Raw genomic sequence first — 19,100 nt, forward strand, 5'->3', positions numbered from 1 at the left:
TTTCATTTCATTTTTCACTTGGAAAAATGTGGATTTAGGGTTCCTTTTTTTAAAACCCCAAATTGGGGAGTTTTTAAATCAGAGAAAACCAGGATTGGTGCTGATCATACAGGTGAATATCATGGGGTGTGTCCTGCAGACTTAGCACAGCAGTTAGTATAAGTAGAAACCTGTTTGTCGGGGGGGGGGGGGCTATAGGTTGGATATGTATTTCAAGGCACTTTGGTGGCAGTGACTAGCTTGAATGCTGCTGCACGTTTCCAGTTTTGGGTCTAAGGGCAAGCCGGGTCTCTCTCAGCTGTCTGCTCTGGTGACTAAGGACTCTGCCCAAGAAGCAGCTTTGCGATCCGCTGCCGCATGGGAGAGGGCAGGCAGGGTGCGGGACCTGAGCTGCCTTCCAGGTACTCTGGAGCAGACACAAGAAGAAAAGGAGAAAAAAAAAAAATAATGCGCCTCCCCGTCGGGGAATCGAACCCCGGTCTCCCGCGTGACAGGCGGGGATACTTACCACTATACTAACGAGGAGTGACATGAGCAACTTTTTGCTGCCAGCCCTCAAGAGCTCTGCCAATCCGCGGTGGTGAGAGCAGCTTGCTGAATGGTGTATCCCAGCAGCCTTTGCTCAAGTTCTCGCAATGCCCCCTGGGCGCTGTAGTTCGTACCGCCCCTTTCTCGGGCTGCGGATGCGGGCGCCGAACTCCCCTTCCCATGGGGCCGCGCGCGGGCCACGGCCCGGCTCAGCCCGGGGGCTCGGGGCAGTAGGAGCCGGAGTCATGGCAGAGCGTGACACGAGCGCCTTCGCCTCGCCCGACGCCTGCCGCGCCCAGCACCTACGCCTGCGCTGCCGCGTCGACTTCGCCGCCCGGGCCCTGCGCGGGGATGCCGCCCTTACCCTGCGCGGCCAGCGCGACGGGCTGCGCTGCCTGGTAGCGCCCGCGCCGCCCCTGCGCGCGCGTGTGTGAGATCTGCACGTGTGTGTGTGTGTGTGTGTGTGTGTGTGTGTGTGTGTGTGACCTGTGTGAGAGATCCGTGTGTGTATGTCTGTGGCCCGTGTGTATGTGACCTGCGTGTGAGATCCGTGTGTGTGTGTGTGTGTGTGAGTGATTCTTGATCCACCCTTGTATTGCCTGGCTGAAATGTTGCTCCTTGGCTGTTTGTCTTTCCAGTACGTTCGTGGTGGGTGGGGCGTGTCAGACTGCAGGCTGTGCTGAGGGGGCAGCGCTGGGCAGTGGTCCGGCCAGGTCAGGCCTGCACTCAGGCCCTGCCTGCTGGGTTCAGCCTGCCAGGCTGGTTCAGCGCGGTGCTGGACTGCTCCCATCGCTGCCCACACTACAGACCAGACTGGTCCCGTGCTCCCTGTGCAGTACGTAGGGCAGGTCCAGCGTACACCACAGGAGGGCGTGGGTCCCATCCAAGACCCACATTCAGCACCAGGGGCCGTATCTCTGACCGCCTTCATGTAGCTAAATGAAGGTGCCACTGACTTCCAGAGAGTCCTGGATGTAACTTAATTAAATAACAGATGTTTGACATGGGCAGAGACACTTTAAAGATCAGCTGCTATTTCTTCAGTTACATTTCCAGTCATGAATTTAAAGTGTTGCTTAAACGTTTTGCAGTCACTACATAACACTTGTTTGGTTACAGGTGTTGGATACAAAAGATCTTCAGATACATAAAGTGACCGTTAATGGAGAGGAGGCAAAATTTGTTCTTGGAGAAAGGCACAGTTTCAAAGGGTCACCACTGGAAATTACTCTTCCTTTTGAACTAAGAAGGTATCCATATATATGTGTTTGTATTCTCCTCTGGTTAAGTCATACAAACCAGGTACCTACATTCTGCAAAAGAGACCTACCAAACTATTTATTGAAAGCATAATGCTTTTTACAATATTCTGTGCTTACAGGTGATTGCATTCTTATTCTTACTGTGCTATGTGCTTTATAACTGTCTCTAATTTCTGACATGCTGGGGTTTTTTTAAGTTTGCTTTTGTTCAGAATTGTGCTGTTAAACTTCTTTTTTAATAGGTAGGTGGAATGAAAAGTGTCTCTGTCAAGATCTAAATTCTGACTCTTGATTCTGTAGGCTTCTCTTGCGCACTTGATAAGTAGGGATTGCTCAGGACCTCTGGCCAACCTCAGTAAAGCAGTACAGAGAGCTGTGATCTTCATATTCCTTGCTTTTATAGGGACTGATCTTGCATTCCTGGCAAACTCCTCATTTCCATTTGTAGTCGGCTGAAAATGTTTGTACAGAGTATGCAAGTTAAGCTTATCAACTACAGCTGCAGAAATGCAAAGCTCTAAGAATCTGAACTTCAGTTTTTGGCATCTTGATGACAGCGGAGCTGATTAAAATGTAGCGTTAAGTAAAAAAATTATTACCAAACTACTATCAGTGTCTTTGACAACTGAGACCCTTCTCTGTTTGATTTATCATCTAGCCAAACTAAAAGTCATCTTCCATATACTAATCTGGCCATGTTTGAATAACGTGTAAATGGTTATGTTGACTCTTAAGATGTTAAATTTTCAAAACTGGTCATTACTTCTGAAGTCATAGTGTTGGTTTCTTCCACAGCTGGCAGGGGTACAAGGGACTGCAGAACTAGCTGTCTTATCTAGTTTTATGGGTAGTTTAAGTGGGAGTCAAAGAAGTGTTCCACAATATTGACTCCTTGTTAAACAAAATTAATATTGGTGAGCTTTAAAATAAGTCCCGTGTGTCTTGTAGTTGAGATGTCAGTATCTGTGCCATGGATATGGGGAGAAGTACAAAGTAGTGGGTATTCTAGGATCGTTTTGATTTCCTGCTATAAGTAGACCCCTCTAGGAACTATCTGGACTTAGCTGGCTTAAGGCTTGTTTCCCCCTCTATTGCTAGCCTTTTTTTTTGTAAGAGACCTGGCTATTTTATCGTTCCAGTTAGGTACTTCATCTGCCAATGAGGAGACAAAGGTTTTGGTCCAAGGAGTTTACAAGCCTGTATTAACACACCACCCTGCACGTGAGGATAACAAAACTGGAGGGAATAACATCTGTAGGCACATGTGTTTTATTTGGCAGTTAACTTGTGCACCTCAAAATGATTCGTTTTATTTTGTTGTTAGTGGTATTGCAAAGTGCACACACTTATAAACTACATGTGTACCTGGCTGACTTATTGAGATGTTCAGCTTCTCTGATTTTAAGTAGAGGTTGTTCTACTTTATGATAATGATGTATTGTTAATTCCAAGAGAGGGCCACATATGTGAGCTACCTTTCAGATAACAAGGCAGTTATCAGTTGTTTAATATACTGCTGACAACTATGTTTTTTTTCCCCCTTCAGCTGGCATATTCAGATTGTACTTTGGATTCAGAATCTCATGTTATGCTCTTTGTCTCTTTTTGGAATGAGTTGATAAATGCTGTGTGTTGAATAAAATTGGGGCGTTTTGTGTTTTTTCTTTAATCCTGCTTGTGTGCTTGTTTGTTTATGTACCAGTTTAATTTATAACCATGCTTTTCCTCAAATAGATTCAGTAAATGTGACACTATTTTACTTATGAGTTTAAAATATTTTGACTTTCAAAATGTACAACACCTCTTTTAATAAGGCATGTGTGTATATATAACATGCTTTATCAGCTTCTTGTTGTGGTTTCTTACTGAAGTGTAAATAGGTTTTAGATAGTAGTTCATCGAACAATTATGTGAAAGTTACAGACTTTGCTAGGACTCTTGCAAGAAAAATAATACAGTTTTTTTAACTCTTAGGGTTGTGGAAAGAAGGATATCTATTTAATAAAGACAGCAAAAGAATAATTATCTTGGGGTTATTCACACTTGAAAAAAGATCTAGGAGTTGTTGGCACGCAAAGTTCTTTGAGTAGATACGATATCTTTTTATTAGCCCAACTGAGTAGTTGGAAAAAAGTTTTTGGTAAGCTTCTGGGCGCAGTCACCCTTCTTCAGGCATAGGGAGTCTGCTGATCTGAGACTCCAAGGAATGACGAGCAGAGACTCCCTCTGCCTGAAGAAGGATGACTGCCCAAAAGTTTGCCAAGAACTTTTTTCCAACTACTCACTTGGTCTAAGAAAAGATATCACATCTGCTTAAAGAACCTTGCCTGCCTATGTCCTTAGATTAACATGGCTACAACCAAAAACCCTAGCAGTTGTTGGTATACTTGTATCATAAGCACAGGGAAAAAGTAGTTTTAACACACAGCTTGTCCAAATCTTCAGTTTTTCTGAGGAAGTTCTGCAAAACTTGGTATTACAGTATTTTCAAACAGGATTTTCCTTTGAATTCAGCTCTGATGCATGGGGTATGTCAGAAATGCCTAATTATGTTTTTAACTCATATAGGGGGCAAGATGTAATTGTGGAAGTTACTTTTGAAACCTCCCCAAAATCTTCAGCACTCCAGTGGTTTACTCCGGAACAAACATCTGGGAAGAAGCATCCATTTCTCTTCAGTCAGTGTCAGGTTAGGAGGACTCCTATTTTTTTTTGTATACCTTAGTAATAGGAAGTACAAAAAACACTGTATTGCTTTCCCTGTAAGAAGCTGGTTGTCTTAAAGATAGCAAATGAAAGTCCACAATTTATAATTGTGTATCAAAGGCCAAAGTTGAAGTGCTCTACAAATGAAGGCATTTATCAGAGGTTGTGAGATTTAACAGTTGTAAAAACTGCTGTTATCTCTCCAAACTGCTTTCATAATTCAGCTCTTGAAATCAATATCTTTTTCCATACCGTTATTTCCTGTATTTCCCAATTTCCTGTAGCAAGTCTGTACCAAAAAGGGTAACTGTGGGCTCATCTTTATTCACATTACTGTAGATGTTATAACACTTTTCTTTGGTGTGTATGTGTGCTTTATCACAAATCAGCACACAAAAATGCTGGTGATTTTTAATTTAGTGTGGTCATTTTTTTTCTAGGCTGCCCATTGCAGAGCTCTCCTTCCCTGCCAGGATACACCTTCTGTGAAAATGACATACTATGCAGAGGTAGAGGAACTCAAGTAATATATGTTGAATTAAAGAGTGCAACTACAATGGGGAAGTCTCTTGTAATTGGCAGGTTTTGGATGATCAAGATGTTGATGCTTTTCAGTCTTACTCAGATAGTGGCTTGCTAAAGTAATTCTTCAATCTGCGCTGCAATTAAGATGTAATGCTTTTGACTTTTTACTTAACCTAATGGTTATCTTTAAGGTGTATAAACTAGATAGCAATAGTCTGTAAGCACTCTCTGCAGTTCTATTATGCAAACATTTCATATACAGAGACTGCAAAATATGGTCCATTTTAAGAACAAGGAATTACAGATTTTTCCTGCTACAGCTGAAAGCTGTTTCTTTCCTTTGTGGCATTTTTCTAACTTTTAAGAGAATGAGATGTCTTTATTGACCATCCCTCCTCATATCATTATAGGCCTAGTAGAGATGGGACCCTCCTTTGTTGGGAGAGTCTATTTCTTGAGGTACAGTGGGAGGACAGGCTCTGAAAGAATATGTGTTAGCAGGTATCTTATTTACAGTTGTGATACAGGGCATGGGACTGCTGCAGAAGCAGAAAACTCATTTCATACCTGATGTCAAAAATTGAGTCTGTGTGTTAAAAAAGTGTGGATAACTTTGTGTAAAGGTGGAAACCAACTTGCATATTTCATATCTACATCAAATCATGGTATAAGCATCCCAAAAGTTGGCCTTTTAATGGAGGTGGCCTTTTAAATATAATTCTGTTCCGTCCTTGTTTTGGGACTCTTAAAAGTCACTGAGTAAAATTGGTCATGCAGAAGTTTTCTTGTGTTTTTTCTTTTCCTAAATGTGGTTTTGTGATCCATGATACACAGTGTTGCTTTTCCATATGAAGTGTTCTGTCTTGAATCTGACTTTCATACTTCTTAACTTTTATCAAGGCCTCAGGGGGGAGTTACTCAGGCCTTGGAAAAATCACATTGTGAAACCACAAATATTAATATGGAGTAGAATTGACTTTTGAATCCTTGAGCGATGTTATATGGCTTTCAGTTGATTGTGTCCCTTAAATAACATGTAAGGCTGGCTGGCTGTGGATAGAGTGGTCATTTTTTTTCTTTTTGAACCAGTAAAAACTATGAGTACCTTGTGACAGTGAATTGAAAATTTGAAGGAAATAGATTTGTATCTCTTAAAAGCAACTGCTTTGCCTGACAAAGTATCTTCTTAGGGAGGTGAAGCATTAATTTCTTCCCATCTCGTTTTCATTGCAACCTGAATCTTAGGGCAAAATTAACAAAAAAATAAAATAAGTCTACCTGGGGTCCCTCCTTGTTTCCAGCATTCATTATTACATGAGGGTAGCTAACTATTAATAAAAATAATATCACTTGTTGTGCTAATTAACCTTTCCCATACTTGAATATTTCCTTTGTCTTTGTTAGGTATCTGTTCCTAAAGAACTAGTGGCTCTTATGAGTGCTAAGCGTGATGGAGAGATGCCTGACCCAGACGATGTCAATAGGAAGATATACCGTTTCAGTCAAAAGGTAAGAACAAAAGTCTAGTAGATAATCCAATAAACTCAGTGAAAGCTAGTTGCTAACGTGCTGCAAAATAACAAAACAAAATAAAAAAAGCAGTTCTTATTCTGGTATCTATGAAGAGTAATTTCTTATGCAGGATGTGAAGTAATTTTCCCCACCCTATTTGGCACTGGTACAGCATTATCAGGACTACTGTGCCTGGTTGTAGGCACGTAATTTTATAAATTTTTATATATTTTTAAAAGCTGCTTTTAAAGATGATAATAAAGTTTTGTTCATGTCCTCTGGAGGAAGGGTAAGAAAACAGCTTAATTTGTAGCAAAAATGGCTTAGGATTTTCAAAACATATAACTTACAAATTGTAAGGTTGTTTTCAGCCAGTGGTCTCCAAACTTTTTATAGTGAAGATCACTTTTTGGAACTAAAGGGCACCTCAGGATCTACCGCATACCCGCCCTGCCCCACCCAGCTGCCCCCTGGCCTGGCCTGGCCTGCCCTGCACCATCCCCTTTTCCCCATGCGCCCCTCAACTTCAGAGTGTCCCAGACCTGGCTGGGCCGGGGCCTGATCCCACTTCTGGGCCACAGCTGCGCTGAGCTGCACCTGCCCAGCAGCCAGAGGAATGTGGCATCAGGCTCTGGCCCAGCCAGGTCTGAAAGTCTCCATGGTCCAGGGGCACGTGGGGGTGGAGCACGGGATGAGGTGGGTGCTGCTGCGGGCTGCCTGCTGCAACCTGAGCACAGGTGGGGAGGGCACAGGCCTCTGCCAAGTTACGCCCAGTAGCGGGAGGCCCCCCATGCACCCCTGAATAACCAGATCTTCTCAGACCCAGCTGGGCTTGGTCTGCCCCCATGTGAGTCCTCGCTGCTGAACTGAGCTGCATCCGCATGTGGCCAGCTTGCAGTGGGGCTCGAGGCACAGTGACAACAGCCTCTGCTGCCTCCGGCCCCACAGACATGGGAGGGAGCCCCCCACCCCTTCTGCACCCTTGGAGGAGCCCCTGGGGCTCCAAACCTCCCACCACCTACCCGGGCTGGGACCTCACGTACCTTTCCCAGCTCCTGGGCCACATGGCCAGTCACTCACCACGGGGGCCTTCATCTGCCCCTTCCCTCCCCTACAGATTGACCATGTGCGCATGCCCAGCTGTCCCCTCAGCCCAGGATTTACCAAAAGAGGCTCCAGTATCTACCTGTAGATTGGGATCCCTGGGTTGGTGACCACTGTTTTAAGCCCTAGAACAGACCGTGAATGCAGGTAATGGAATCTACTTTGGAGATTTACAAGAATGGGTGATAAACTTTTTTTGTTGGGCATGATATAAATATGTTTATCCTGAGTCACTGCTGAAGGGGTGGAGTAGGTGATTTCTTGATGTTCCTTCTGGCCCTACATTTCTGTGATTTTTGTTTCAAAAAGCCAGCAAGTAAAACTAGAGAGCTTAATTTTAATCAAAACAGAATGCTTTGGGGGAATAAACCTGTGCTACCCTTTGGGTTTAAGGCATGTTCCAATGAAACTGCATCACTTAAAAATAAGTTTGATTAAAAGCATACAACAGCAATAAAACACCTGTCTGTCCTAGTGCAATACAGATGTAATAGGAATTCAATACTGAACAAATACCAAAACACCTAGCGCTCTTGTATCCAGCAATGCATAGATGGTTTGAAAGGTACAGTCCTCTTCCAGGTTATGAATATGGGGCACATGAAAGAGGTCCTTCCTTCCCCCATCATAAGAAACTGAAGGAGATAGCGTTCCTGCTTTTTGGAATGGTTAGTTAGAGGGAAGAGGAATATCATGGGGAGAACTAAGAGAGGAGAGGAGACTAGGAGGGTTGTGTTAGCATAATATTATGATCTGGAAGGAGGCTGACTTTGTCCTATGAAGCTGAGAGCCTTACGAGATGGTTGGGCTGCTTCATTTCACTGGAATGGGGTTGTACAAATGGGTTTTCTGTGTTTGCTAGAGGTGCTTATGGCAGCACTTTACTTCATGAGCTCTCCTCCAAATTTCCTTTCAAAGCAACAGCTCTGTTATACCCTGAACTATGCAGTCCTGGACTTTGGCACATGTGAGGAACTGGTTATGAGGGTTGGGGTTACTCAATGCCTGGGATAGTGAGCTGATTTATCTTAAATCCCCGCCTGTTAAATGCAAAATAGTAACAAAACCCCAGCAGTTCTTGATTTAGCAACGGTTAAAGCCTCCAGTTTTCCTTGTAATAACAAGCATTGGTTGAGTGTAGGTATGCCCTTTTATGTGTGATTCCAGGACAGCATCAATCTGGGCTTAATTCTGGTGTATTAGTCACCCTGTTGAACTGAAAAATCCTTGCATAAGCTGAGGAAACTACCTCAGTGGCTCTGAAGGACTGATAGGTTGGTAAAGTCTTCATTGACAAATGATCATTAGAATCCCCTCCAGATTTGTTGTGCATCAAGACATCACTGGGACTCTCCCAGATAGTCAGGTTCAACTCACATTGCTGAGTTCCATTATTAATTGTGTTAAGGGTGAAGGTACACGTTACACTTAGACTAAAGGCACTTGAAATGCAAGCGTCCACCTGTTAAAGGTTGTTCCCTCTTGCTAAGTGCTCTCTGAGCTTCTCAGTTATGCCACTTCAGGTGGGGGTTAACTCTGGGCTGTACTACTTAGCTCATGTTAGAATAGCTTAGGTGCGTTTCACAGAGATAACAAGCAATTTGCAGTCCTCCAGCAGCCCAGGACACATCATTCCCAGCCCCTCCCTTCCACCAGAGCTCAACAGCCCTCTAGTGGGAAGTCAGAGTGGCGCAGGCAAGAAATGGTATTAACCGTTAACCTGAGACTGCTCACACAACACTCTAAATTTAACGTATGTTCTAAGTGTAACTTGCAACTTCACCCTGAGTAAGGACAGGAAAACTCAGTCTGGTGCTTTTGTACTCATCAAAACGCTAGGTTCCTCTTATTGTTCGAGCTGTAACTCGGGATGAGATGATCTACAACTCGGCTTTTCATAAACCCACTATTATCTCTTGCATTATTGAGCTTGGCGTATAGATGTCTGTTGTCCCAGCTGGGTCCCCTGAAGTCCTGATTCAAAAACAAATGGAACCAGACAATGTACAGAGAACCATGGGAGTGGATATGTGGCTCTTTTAACATATGTCAAGCGTTCCCAGATTTGCTGCTGTTTTTATAGTGTATGGGGAAATGGTTGCAATATAAAATGAATATGGATTCTGCCATCCCTAAAACTCAGTTGCATAGACAGCTTTATAATATCACCAATAGTGGCCATATCCGGCAGCAAAACCACAGCCTATGAGTTAATGCAAAGCGAAGTGGAAAGTTGTGAAGCAATTGTATGTATAATTATGCTCATGTAATGTCTTCCTTTTATTAGGTAGATGATTTATAGTTTTGATGATTTACAACTGTTTATTAAATATACTTTTTATTTCTTTTAGGTTCCAATACCCAGCTACTTGATTGCTTTAGTTGTTGGGGCTTTGGAAAGCAGGTGAGTGGATATGATATCTATTGACGAAATGGTATCCATTATAAAAAGATCTAGGAATCTTCAGTCTTGACATTATTTGGACACATTCAGTTTTAAAAAAACCCTCTTGGACAAATGGTTAGTGAAATACTATTAAGATTCTACTTTATATAATCTCAAAAGAAATAATACTTATTTAGTCTACTGCTGGGTAGGTTAGTCATTCTTGAAGTCTTCAGGTAGATTAAAATGTCTGAGTCTAGCCACAGCATAAGAGAATGCTAATAAGCTCCCACCTTTCTATAAGGGGAAAAAAGTAACGTGAACAAGTGATGGGGCTGGAATTGACTCCTGCCTCTCAGTCTTGTTCTGGAGACTAGAGAATTCAAGTCTGTAACTTCATACTTGTTACTTAAGCAGATCATTCCTCTTCTCCCCTTATCCTGCATTCTGACATATACAGTAACAGTGAAAAAGAGGGAAGCTGAGTTTCCCAAGATTGTCCTCACAGAAACATTGGATATCACCATCTAACTAAATTCTGTATTTCAACAGGAAAATTGGTCCAAGGACATTGGTGTGGGCAGAAAAGGAGCTGGTGGATAAATCAGCTTATGAATTTACTGAGGTCAGTTACATAGACTTTGCTAATTGTCCTGCTGTTTTATACAGTATTAAAATAACAGTCCATTTTTTTTCCATTTTCTCAGTCTTTTTTTATTTATTCCCTTGTCCTCTTAATGGAATGCAAAGCAACTGCCAAACTTACTACAGAAGTGATATAGTACAATCATGCAATTGTTGGTATGTGAAGTGATCTAAGATGTCCTTGAGAGCCTTGTGTGTGGCTTAATAGCTCATAGTTTTTATTTACTATTTGTAATTAGAGAAGCCTTACTAGAAACCAATGTGAACTTTTATTTCAGACTGAAGACATGTTGAAAATAGCAGAGGATTTGGTAGGGCCTTATGTGTGGGAACAATACGACTTGCTGGTTTTACCACCTTCTTTTCCTTATGGTGGTATGGAGAACCCTTGTCTTACTTTTGTGACTCCAACTCTATTGGTAAGTGTGACATATATTGTTTCAGTACTTATTCCAGTATTAATCCAGAAATTCATAGGTCTTGGACATCTTCTGAAAGACCCATAAGATGTTCTTGACTTTTATAAGAGGCAGAGATCTGCATGTGAAATATGTCTCTAGTATATGAATTTTGAGTTGAACTTGATCTAGCAACTACATTCTAAATTGTCTTTCTGTTTTAGGCAGGGGACAAATCTCTATCAAATGTAAGTATATCATGCTATGTTACTTCAAGTTAAATCTTACATAGCAGTATTCAAAATACTCTTCCTGGTATTTTGATCAATATTCCCCCTCATTTTGTGTGTAAAGTTATAGAATGGGAAAAACTTCAGGATCATTCAGGGAATTCCAGGCAGCATAGAAAAAAGAAACAACAGGGAAGCCCCTTGTTTCCCGCATTTCTGTAGACAAGTACGTTTGAAAATGTTCATCAGTTAAATTAATCACATTATGATTTGTTTTTTCTGTGGGGATTTTACTGTGCACACTCCTCAGGGAAGTCTGTGATCTACTTCTGATACGGTTATTTGCATTTCAGGTTATTGCTCATGAAATCTCCCATAGCTGGACAGGAAACCTGGTGACAAACAAAACTTGGGATCATTTTTGGTAGGTATAATACTGAAGTTTTTTAATGGCTATAATGTAGCCTATAAAAGAATCAAGGAAGTGCTTTTTGGCATTGCACACATATTAATATTCTGGATAAATTCTTAGGCTAAATGAGGGACACACTGTGTACTTGGAACGCAGGATTGGTGGACGGCTGTTTGGTGAACAGTTCAGGCATTTCCAAGCTCTAGGTGGTTGGAGAGAACTGCAAAATACGGTAAATCATTTCTGTCGTATCTTCATGCTTAAACAGAGGGGTCATTGAAGTTGAGTTGTTTAACATGTGTCCCTAAATTATGAATGCCCTTAAACTATCCCCATTTGTGGCTGAGTTTCTATGTTCTGTTGGGGCAATGTGTAGGACCCACGGGGATCCACCCACATTGCCCATTCCTTCCCAACCCCCATTTACTTCCAGTCACTGGCTTGCCATGCCTTTGTTGATGATGGGGAAGGGTCCTTGAAGGTCAGTAGTCACCTCACGGGGTAGATTGCTCTTGTCTGCCCTGACCAGCCACCCGTGGAGCCATTTTGTCTTCTCACAGTACTTCCACTTTAAGGGGATATACCCGTAAACTTCTGAGGTACTTGTTGGGTTCTCAGCTATCACAGCCTCATCCCCTTTTTCCTCTATGGTCACATGATTTGCCTGGGCCTGCTGTTCAAGACCTCAGTCTCTGGGCGTCAGCCTTGCCCTGACAGCAGTCCCCCATTTTGGCGGGGTCCACCTGCACCTCGATAGCCTCTGCCCCTCTGCCTTAGGGCTGAGCCTCATGGTGCTTACCACAAGGGGAGCACACTAAAGCACCTCTGTACATGGGTACCTCCGTCTCTATATCCACAACTTGCTCCTCTGGTAGATCTAACCGAAGTATAAACACCAGACTCGCAGCTGTAAAACAAAATCCTTCCAACCCTGGTTTAATACTCCCCTGCAGGCTGGCAGTTCCCCTTGGCTGCCTCTTCGCAGTTTTTGGGCACTGCCTGGGCACTTGTAGCTTATATAGGAAAATCTTCACTAATGATGTGGACATTGGAGTCAGAAGCGGACTGGCCAAGTTCTCCAGTGACACCAAACTTTGGGGCAAAGCATCCACCCCTGAAGACAGGAGGGCGATCCAGGCTGACCTAGAAAAGCTCAGCAAATGGGCGGACGAGAACCTGATGGTGTTTAACACTAAAAAATGCAAGGTTCTCCACCTTGGGAGGAAAAACCTGAAGCATCCTTATAGGCTCGGCAGTGCTACACTGGCTAGCACTACGGAAGAAAGAGACTTGGGGGTCATCATTGACCACAAGATGAACATGAGCTTTCAGTGTGATGCTGTGGCTAGTAAAGTGACCAAAATGCTGGCTTGCATCCATAGATGTTTCTCAAGCAAATCCCGGGATGTCATTCTCCCCTTGTACTCGGCCTTGGTGAGGCCGCAGCTGGAGTACTGTGTCCAGTTTTGGGCCCCACAATTCAAAAAGGATGTGGAGAAGCTTGAGAGAGCGCAGAGAAGAGCCACGCGCATGATCAGAGGTCAGGAAAACAGACCTTACGACAACAGGCTGAGAGCTATGGGGCTCTTTAGCCTGGAAAAGCGCAGGCTCGGGGGACCATCAGGAGTGACCACCAGAGCGCCCCAATGCATAATGAGGTCAAACAGTTATAAACTGCTGCAAGACCGTTTCAGGCTGGACATAAGGAAGAATTTCTTTACTGTCCGAACCCCCAAGGTCTGGAATAGCCTGCCACCAGAGGCGGTTCAAGCATCTGCAGTGAACACCTTCAAGAGAAAACTGGATGCTTATCTTGCTGGGATCCAGCTGACTTCCTGCCCTTCGGGCAGGGGGCTGGACTCGATGATCTTCCGAGGTCCCTTCCAGCCCTAAGAAAAAAACAAAAAAAAAACTTTTGAAGGGGTGAAAAGTGGTAGCTTTTGGTTGGGAGCAGCATTACAGTGGGTAAGATGTATTCTGCATGCTCCTATAGCCATACAAGTGAGTTAAATCACTGTAATTTTAACCGTGAATGAAACAGGGTTAATCTGTAGAAGCATGCAGATGTAACATTTGCATCCTAATAGTTTAAATCAGGATCATTTGATGCCTTATAATTGTTAAACATGTCAGTTCCCTGAAGTAAGTCAAGTATGAAAAATGGAGCAGAGCGCCCCAAAGCACAGTGGGTTTGGTTTTGGATAGAAGATTGCAAATCACTGTTGGTTTTGGAGTGTCTCTTGGTGAACATGTTTGTTTATAATATTGTTACAGATAAATACCCTTGGACAGAAAAACCCTTTCACTAAACTGGTCCTTGATCTGAACGAAGTAGATACTGATGTTGCATATTCTTCTGTTCCATATGAGAAAGGCTTTGCTTTGCTCTTTTACCTTGAACAACTTCTTGGAGGACCAGGTGGGTATTTACTCTATTTTAGTAGGGTAGGAGTGTTAGAGCTGTGATGATCCAGGGAATGTTTTAAACACATTTATTTTGTTTTCAAATGCTAGTTTTGTTCATGGAAACTTTTTTTTCCCCACCATTAGATGTCTTCATTGGCTTCTTGAAGGCTTATATACAGCAATTTGCCTATAAAAGCATTGTAACTGAGGATTGGAAGAAATTCTTGTATTCCTACTTCAAGGATAAGGTTGGATAATACTTAAGACTGATTTCATCTGCAGCTGTGTGAAGTGGAAGGAATACATGGCATAGTAAAGGAAACAGAGGATGGGATTCTGCATGTAGTCCGAGTAAAATACTGATATAGAAGAGTCTAGATGCTTTGCAGGGTTAGGTTCGCCTGTCCATTGCAAAGTAGCTGGGACTTGTACAGAAACGTAACAAAAAGCTGCACTAAACCACGGCTGTACTCCAGCTGAGTGGAGAAGCAAAGTAAATAAAAAGCTGCAGCAGATACGTGAGCAGCTTGTACTTAATTCACAGTGGGCACATCTACACATGCAACTAATGCTCACAAATAAACTCCAGAGCTTATCGCTCCAGAGTTTTTTGCTCCTGGGCACTCTGCTTTAACATTGAGCTCTGGAGTTTATTTGTGCACTGCATGTGGAATCTAATTGAAGCAGCCCAGACTGGCAGAAGACCTGGAGGGGAGGGAGGGGGGTGGGGGAGGTCAGCCTGTCAGCCCAGGGTTGCTTTGATGGGGCTGCATGTGCTGCAGAGGGGGCTGGGTAAGGCACAAGGGTGGTTCAGTGCTGGACTAGCTGGCAGACAGCCCCTGCACTGAAGCACCCTCATGCCCCAACTATCTCCTCTGCAACAGATGGAGCCCTGTTGGAGTAGCCCTGGTGTGACAGGCTGATCCCCAAGTCCCCTGCTAGCCTTGACTGCTCCAACCAGGTGCCATATGCTGTGGAGGGGCTAGCTGGGGCACAAGGACGCTTCAGCGCAGGGACTGCCTGCTGGCCCCAGCTGGCCATGTCACTGTTTGCACAATGCTGCCACAGGGTAGTACTTGTGTTTAATTAGACCGCTGTGCGGCAGCATTTCATAGACATTAGGGCTGGAAGGGACCTCAGAAGATCATCGAGTCCAGCCCCCTGCCCAAAGGGCAGGAAGTCAGCTGGGGTCATAGGATCCCAACAAGATAAGCATCCAGTTTGCTCTTGAAGGTGTTCAGTGTAGGCGCTTGAACCACCTCTGCAATTTATTCTATTGTGACCTAATATGGCTGCATGTGTAGATGGTAATGCTTTACTGCAGAGCTAATTAGTCAGCTCTGCAGTAAACATCTTGTGTAGACGTGGCCAGTGGGTTGCAGACTGTAACATAAGAATGATCCAGGTTCTACTGTGTATAGAATAACTCCCTTCCTAAAGAGATGTCTACTCACTTATTGGCTAAATCCAGTTTCACATTCCTATACCAAATGGCACTTCTGTAGTTGTGTAATAGCTATTTTGGCAGTGACGTATGCTTTGGATTCTGTTTCTACCTGTAGTGGAATAGGATCACCTTGCATACGTACCTACAGGAAGTGAAGAGGAGGGTGCTCTCATCTTTTAGCTCGGTAACCTAGATATGAACTTGTTTCTTGCTTCCGGGCAGAACGCTTCTAACAACCAGGCCATGGACTAGATATTACCTTGAGCATTCTCTAGCCCACATCTTGAAACTGGCCTACTGCACCTTGCATTTGATATTAATTGGATAAGATGGATAAGCAGTACTGGAATAGTTTCTGCCCCACTGAGGTGCAAGCTAGAGCCCTAGACTTGTGCCTTCCCTGCAGTGCACATCCTCCTGAGCCACTTTCTGGCTTCCAGTAGGAGAAAAGCCAGGGCTCCAGCTGAGAGCCTGTGGCCTGGTAGTTAGAGCACTTTGCTGGGAAGTAAGAGATGCAAATTTAAAACCCATCTAGGAGAGGTCTGCAGGCAGGGTGGTGCTAGAACCCAGTTCTCCTGCTCCCAGGGAGTGCCCTAGCCACTAAATTATTTGGCTAAAATGTAAGAGGGCTGCTAACATCATACCTGCTAACTGTAGTTTTTCTGGAACTACAGATTTGGGACTTGTGATATGCATGTGCCTGGATCATTCTGTTCCCTTGGCCTACCTATGCAGCCATAGTGTAGCATACTGCGTGTATTCTGAAAGGCAAGGGCAGCTATGTGCACTTAAAATATTCTTTGCATGAGACCTAAAATTTACGTAGCCATGTAAATGCATGAAGCTGAAACAGAATTTAACCTTTCTGCACCTCTTCATCTCCAGTATAGAGAATATAAAATGATCTAGTTTGTAATCTTATTTTTTCAAGAGATGCTGTTGTTCACAAGCAAGCTATGTAGGCATTACCACCTCATCAAATTGGTATTACAGACCATAACTAAAAATCAAAACTAATTTTCATATTGCAAGCTGTTTTGTCTAAAGATTAAATAAAGAGCTGAGGAAGGGTCTGCATTGCTTTTAGGTGGACATTCTTGATAAAGTTGACTGGAATACATGGATGAACACCCCTGGCATGCCATCAGTGAAACCGAAGTAAGGATGGTTTTGTTTCCTCTTTCACTCGCCAATTCTTACCTTCTTCCCAAAAAGCTATTAAATATTCTAAAAACACGTACCAAAGCTGTCTGCCAATATTTCAGCAAAACCTTTATCAGAAAAAAATAGTTCCGAAAGTCTTGCATGTGTGAAAAAAATTCTGATAACTTTTTGGGTGGAGAACCTATCTAGCTTTGAAAATTACTATAGTAAATTGAAAAATTTCAAAGGTTTTCCCCCCTCCCACACCCTTTGGAAAATTTTGCAAGAAAAAAAACTTATGGTTTCCAAATGACTGTATGTTTGTTTATTCTGAAGCTGACTATAAGCTCTTGATCAGCCTTGGGACAGAAGTGTATGGGCAGTATCAGTGTTCAAAATATTTGTGATTTCTGTCATGAAGAAGGAAGTTTTTGTGAAGAACGAGAGCATGGAAATGCATTTCCATGGTGGCAGATGTTTTGTAAATTGCATTGTGATAGCAGCTGGCTTATAATGTGTGTGTGTATAACCAATTTTTTTATTATTTGTACAACAGTGTCTGAAAAATGCATAGGAGTTCTGCGCCTGAAATATAATTCTTTTTTTTAATCTTTTATCAGATACGATATGACACTATCAAATGCTTGTGTTGCCTTGAGCCAAAGATGGATTAAAGTGAGTTGTTAAGGAACCCTGCAGAGGTCTTAAATCTAGATAAACTTTTTCTTCTTAAAAAAAAAAAATACCCCCATTACTTGACAGAGTACATGCATGGCAATGGGATCAGGATTTCTGTATCGTTTCAAAAGCTAAATTTTCACACACGGTTCTCTGGAATTGCTGCAGCTTTTTGAGCATGGAAAGGTGTATCGCATGTGTAAACTGTGAACTTGATTGCATATATTGTGTATCAATATGCACATGGAAAATCCTCTCTCAAACATCCCTGTGAGTTTGAGTTTTTAAAAATTGACTTTTGAGAGAAAAATGCCGAAGTAATGGCAATATCCACTATATCCAAGTAGCAGTGCTGTTCCTTCTTTATCATGTGAGCATTCCGCTATAAAATGAAGTAAAGCAAATATCAAGTGATCAGTGATATGTTGTGATTTGCTTTTAGTTTTGCCAGAACGGGCACAAAATCAGTAATGAATTTTGTGTGGTATTCTTATTTTTGTCAGTGTCATGGTTTTGTTCATATTGTATACTTTTTTTTTCCTCACAAAAGTCTTTAATAAGAGAAAAATGTTCACTACAATTGTTGGACTTGGATTTTTACCTGCTTTTAATGAGCATCTCAAGTCTCCTGTTAAAGATACTTGGCAAACAAAGTGATGAAAACTAATCACTAGCCTACAGGCTTGATCCCACAGCTTCTCTTCTTAGGATTCATTGTTTTTTCTATCATCCTAGACTTGTATTTTGTAAAGCAGCTTTTTAAAATTAAATGGTTTAAAATTTAAAATGCATATGCCCCAAAGCAAAAGTAGACAGACTTTTTTCCTCCCCTTTTCTTCCAAATAAATTTCCCTGATTTTGCTTGCTTAGGCCACAGAAAGCGATTTGAAATCCTTCAGTTCAGCAGATGTGAAAGAACTGTCCTCCCATCAATTGATTGAGTTCCTGGCACTGCTGCTTCTGGAGGTAAGGGCATGTTTGGATCAAGTCTCATTCTGACCAGGTGACATACAAACAAAGGCACAGGTGTGTATTGTAGAGTCCGCAAGTGACTAGGTTTCACCACACTTGAGACTTGTTAAAAATAAATTTCCATCCCTAGCATGGAGACCTCCAATCTGCAAGCTGGCTTTTTCTGCCTCTGGTAAACAGCACCAGTAGTGTTTAGTGAATTAAAATTGACAGAAGCAAAATTAGAAACATGATTGGATTTATCTCCATTTAGCCTTTGTGCCCCATGAATGAGCTTAAAATACAACTGGACCAAAATGCTCCCTTGTTTAGGGCCCTTTGCTGTCACTGGATCGGTTCTAACATTGCATAAGCTCCATGTTCCTTGCCCCTTATTTACTTGTGCTTCATGGAATGGATGAAGCAAATGTAAGTTTTGGTCATTAATAAAACCTTCTTGTTTAAAATTCTCTCCAAGTTAAAGTTGTCTTTCTGGGTCTTGCTTCCTCTTATGAAACATGAATTTAAACCTATTGCTTCTTCTAACCTTCCCATTGTTTTTTAGGCACCGCTTCCAGTGTCACATGTAAAGAGAATGCAGGAAGCTTACAACTTTAATGCTGTAAACAATTCTGAAATAAGATTCAGGTCAGTTGATTAGTTATAACCTGGAAATTCCTTCATGAAAAGTGTTTGAGGCGGGGTTGGGGGGAAGAACAGCACTTCCTACATTCATTATTCATTTCATACAGACTTTGAGGGCATTG

At 42.5% G+C, this 19,100-nt stretch overlaps 1 protein-coding gene and 1 non-coding gene across 3 annotated transcripts in view; one reads left to right on the forward strand and one right to left on the reverse strand.

Moving 5' to 3' along the window:
* Window positions 1-453: 453 nt before the first annotated feature.
* TRNAD-GUC (transfer RNA aspartic acid (anticodon GUC)) lies at window positions 454-525 on the reverse strand. Its single transcript has one exon. It is a non-coding gene; the product is annotated as a tRNA-Asp (tRNA).
* Window positions 526-747: 222 nt separating this feature from the next.
* The window catches only part of LTA4H (leukotriene A4 hydrolase), a 41,410-nt gene continuing 23,057 nt past the window's right edge, over window positions 748-19,100 (forward strand). The window contains exons 1-17 of one of the 2 annotated variants that reach the window (XM_059726344.1): window positions 748-926; window positions 1,648-1,778; window positions 4,359-4,479; window positions 4,937-5,005; window positions 6,426-6,530; window positions 9,989-10,041; window positions 10,576-10,648; window positions 10,947-11,087; window positions 11,291-11,314; window positions 11,650-11,720; window positions 11,829-11,940; window positions 13,983-14,127; window positions 14,259-14,362; window positions 16,649-16,719; window positions 17,325-17,379; window positions 18,253-18,348; window positions 18,899-18,981. In XM_059726344.1, coding sequence (XP_059582327.1) covers window positions 774-926; window positions 1,648-1,778; window positions 4,359-4,479; window positions 4,937-5,005; window positions 6,426-6,530; window positions 9,989-10,041; window positions 10,576-10,648; window positions 10,947-11,087; window positions 11,291-11,314; window positions 11,650-11,720; window positions 11,829-11,940; window positions 13,983-14,127; window positions 14,259-14,362; window positions 16,649-16,719; window positions 17,325-17,379; window positions 18,253-18,348; window positions 18,899-18,981 — 1,607 coding nt within the window. In that variant the 5' untranslated portion in view covers window positions 748-773. The remainder of the gene's footprint in view (window positions 927-1,647; window positions 1,779-4,358; window positions 4,480-4,936; window positions 5,006-6,425; window positions 6,531-9,988; window positions 10,042-10,575; window positions 10,649-10,946; window positions 11,088-11,290; window positions 11,315-11,649; window positions 11,721-11,828; window positions 11,941-13,982; window positions 14,128-14,258; window positions 14,363-16,648; window positions 16,720-17,324; window positions 17,380-18,252; window positions 18,349-18,898; window positions 18,982-19,100) is intronic. The other variant, XM_059726343.1, reaches the window with a different exon arrangement.

Source organism: Alligator mississippiensis, chromosome 4, assembly GCF_030867095.1.
Source record: "Alligator mississippiensis isolate rAllMis1 chromosome 4, rAllMis1, whole genome shotgun sequence".
In the NCBI taxonomy this organism is placed as follows: domain Eukaryota; kingdom Metazoa; phylum Chordata; order Crocodylia; family Alligatoridae; genus Alligator; species Alligator mississippiensis.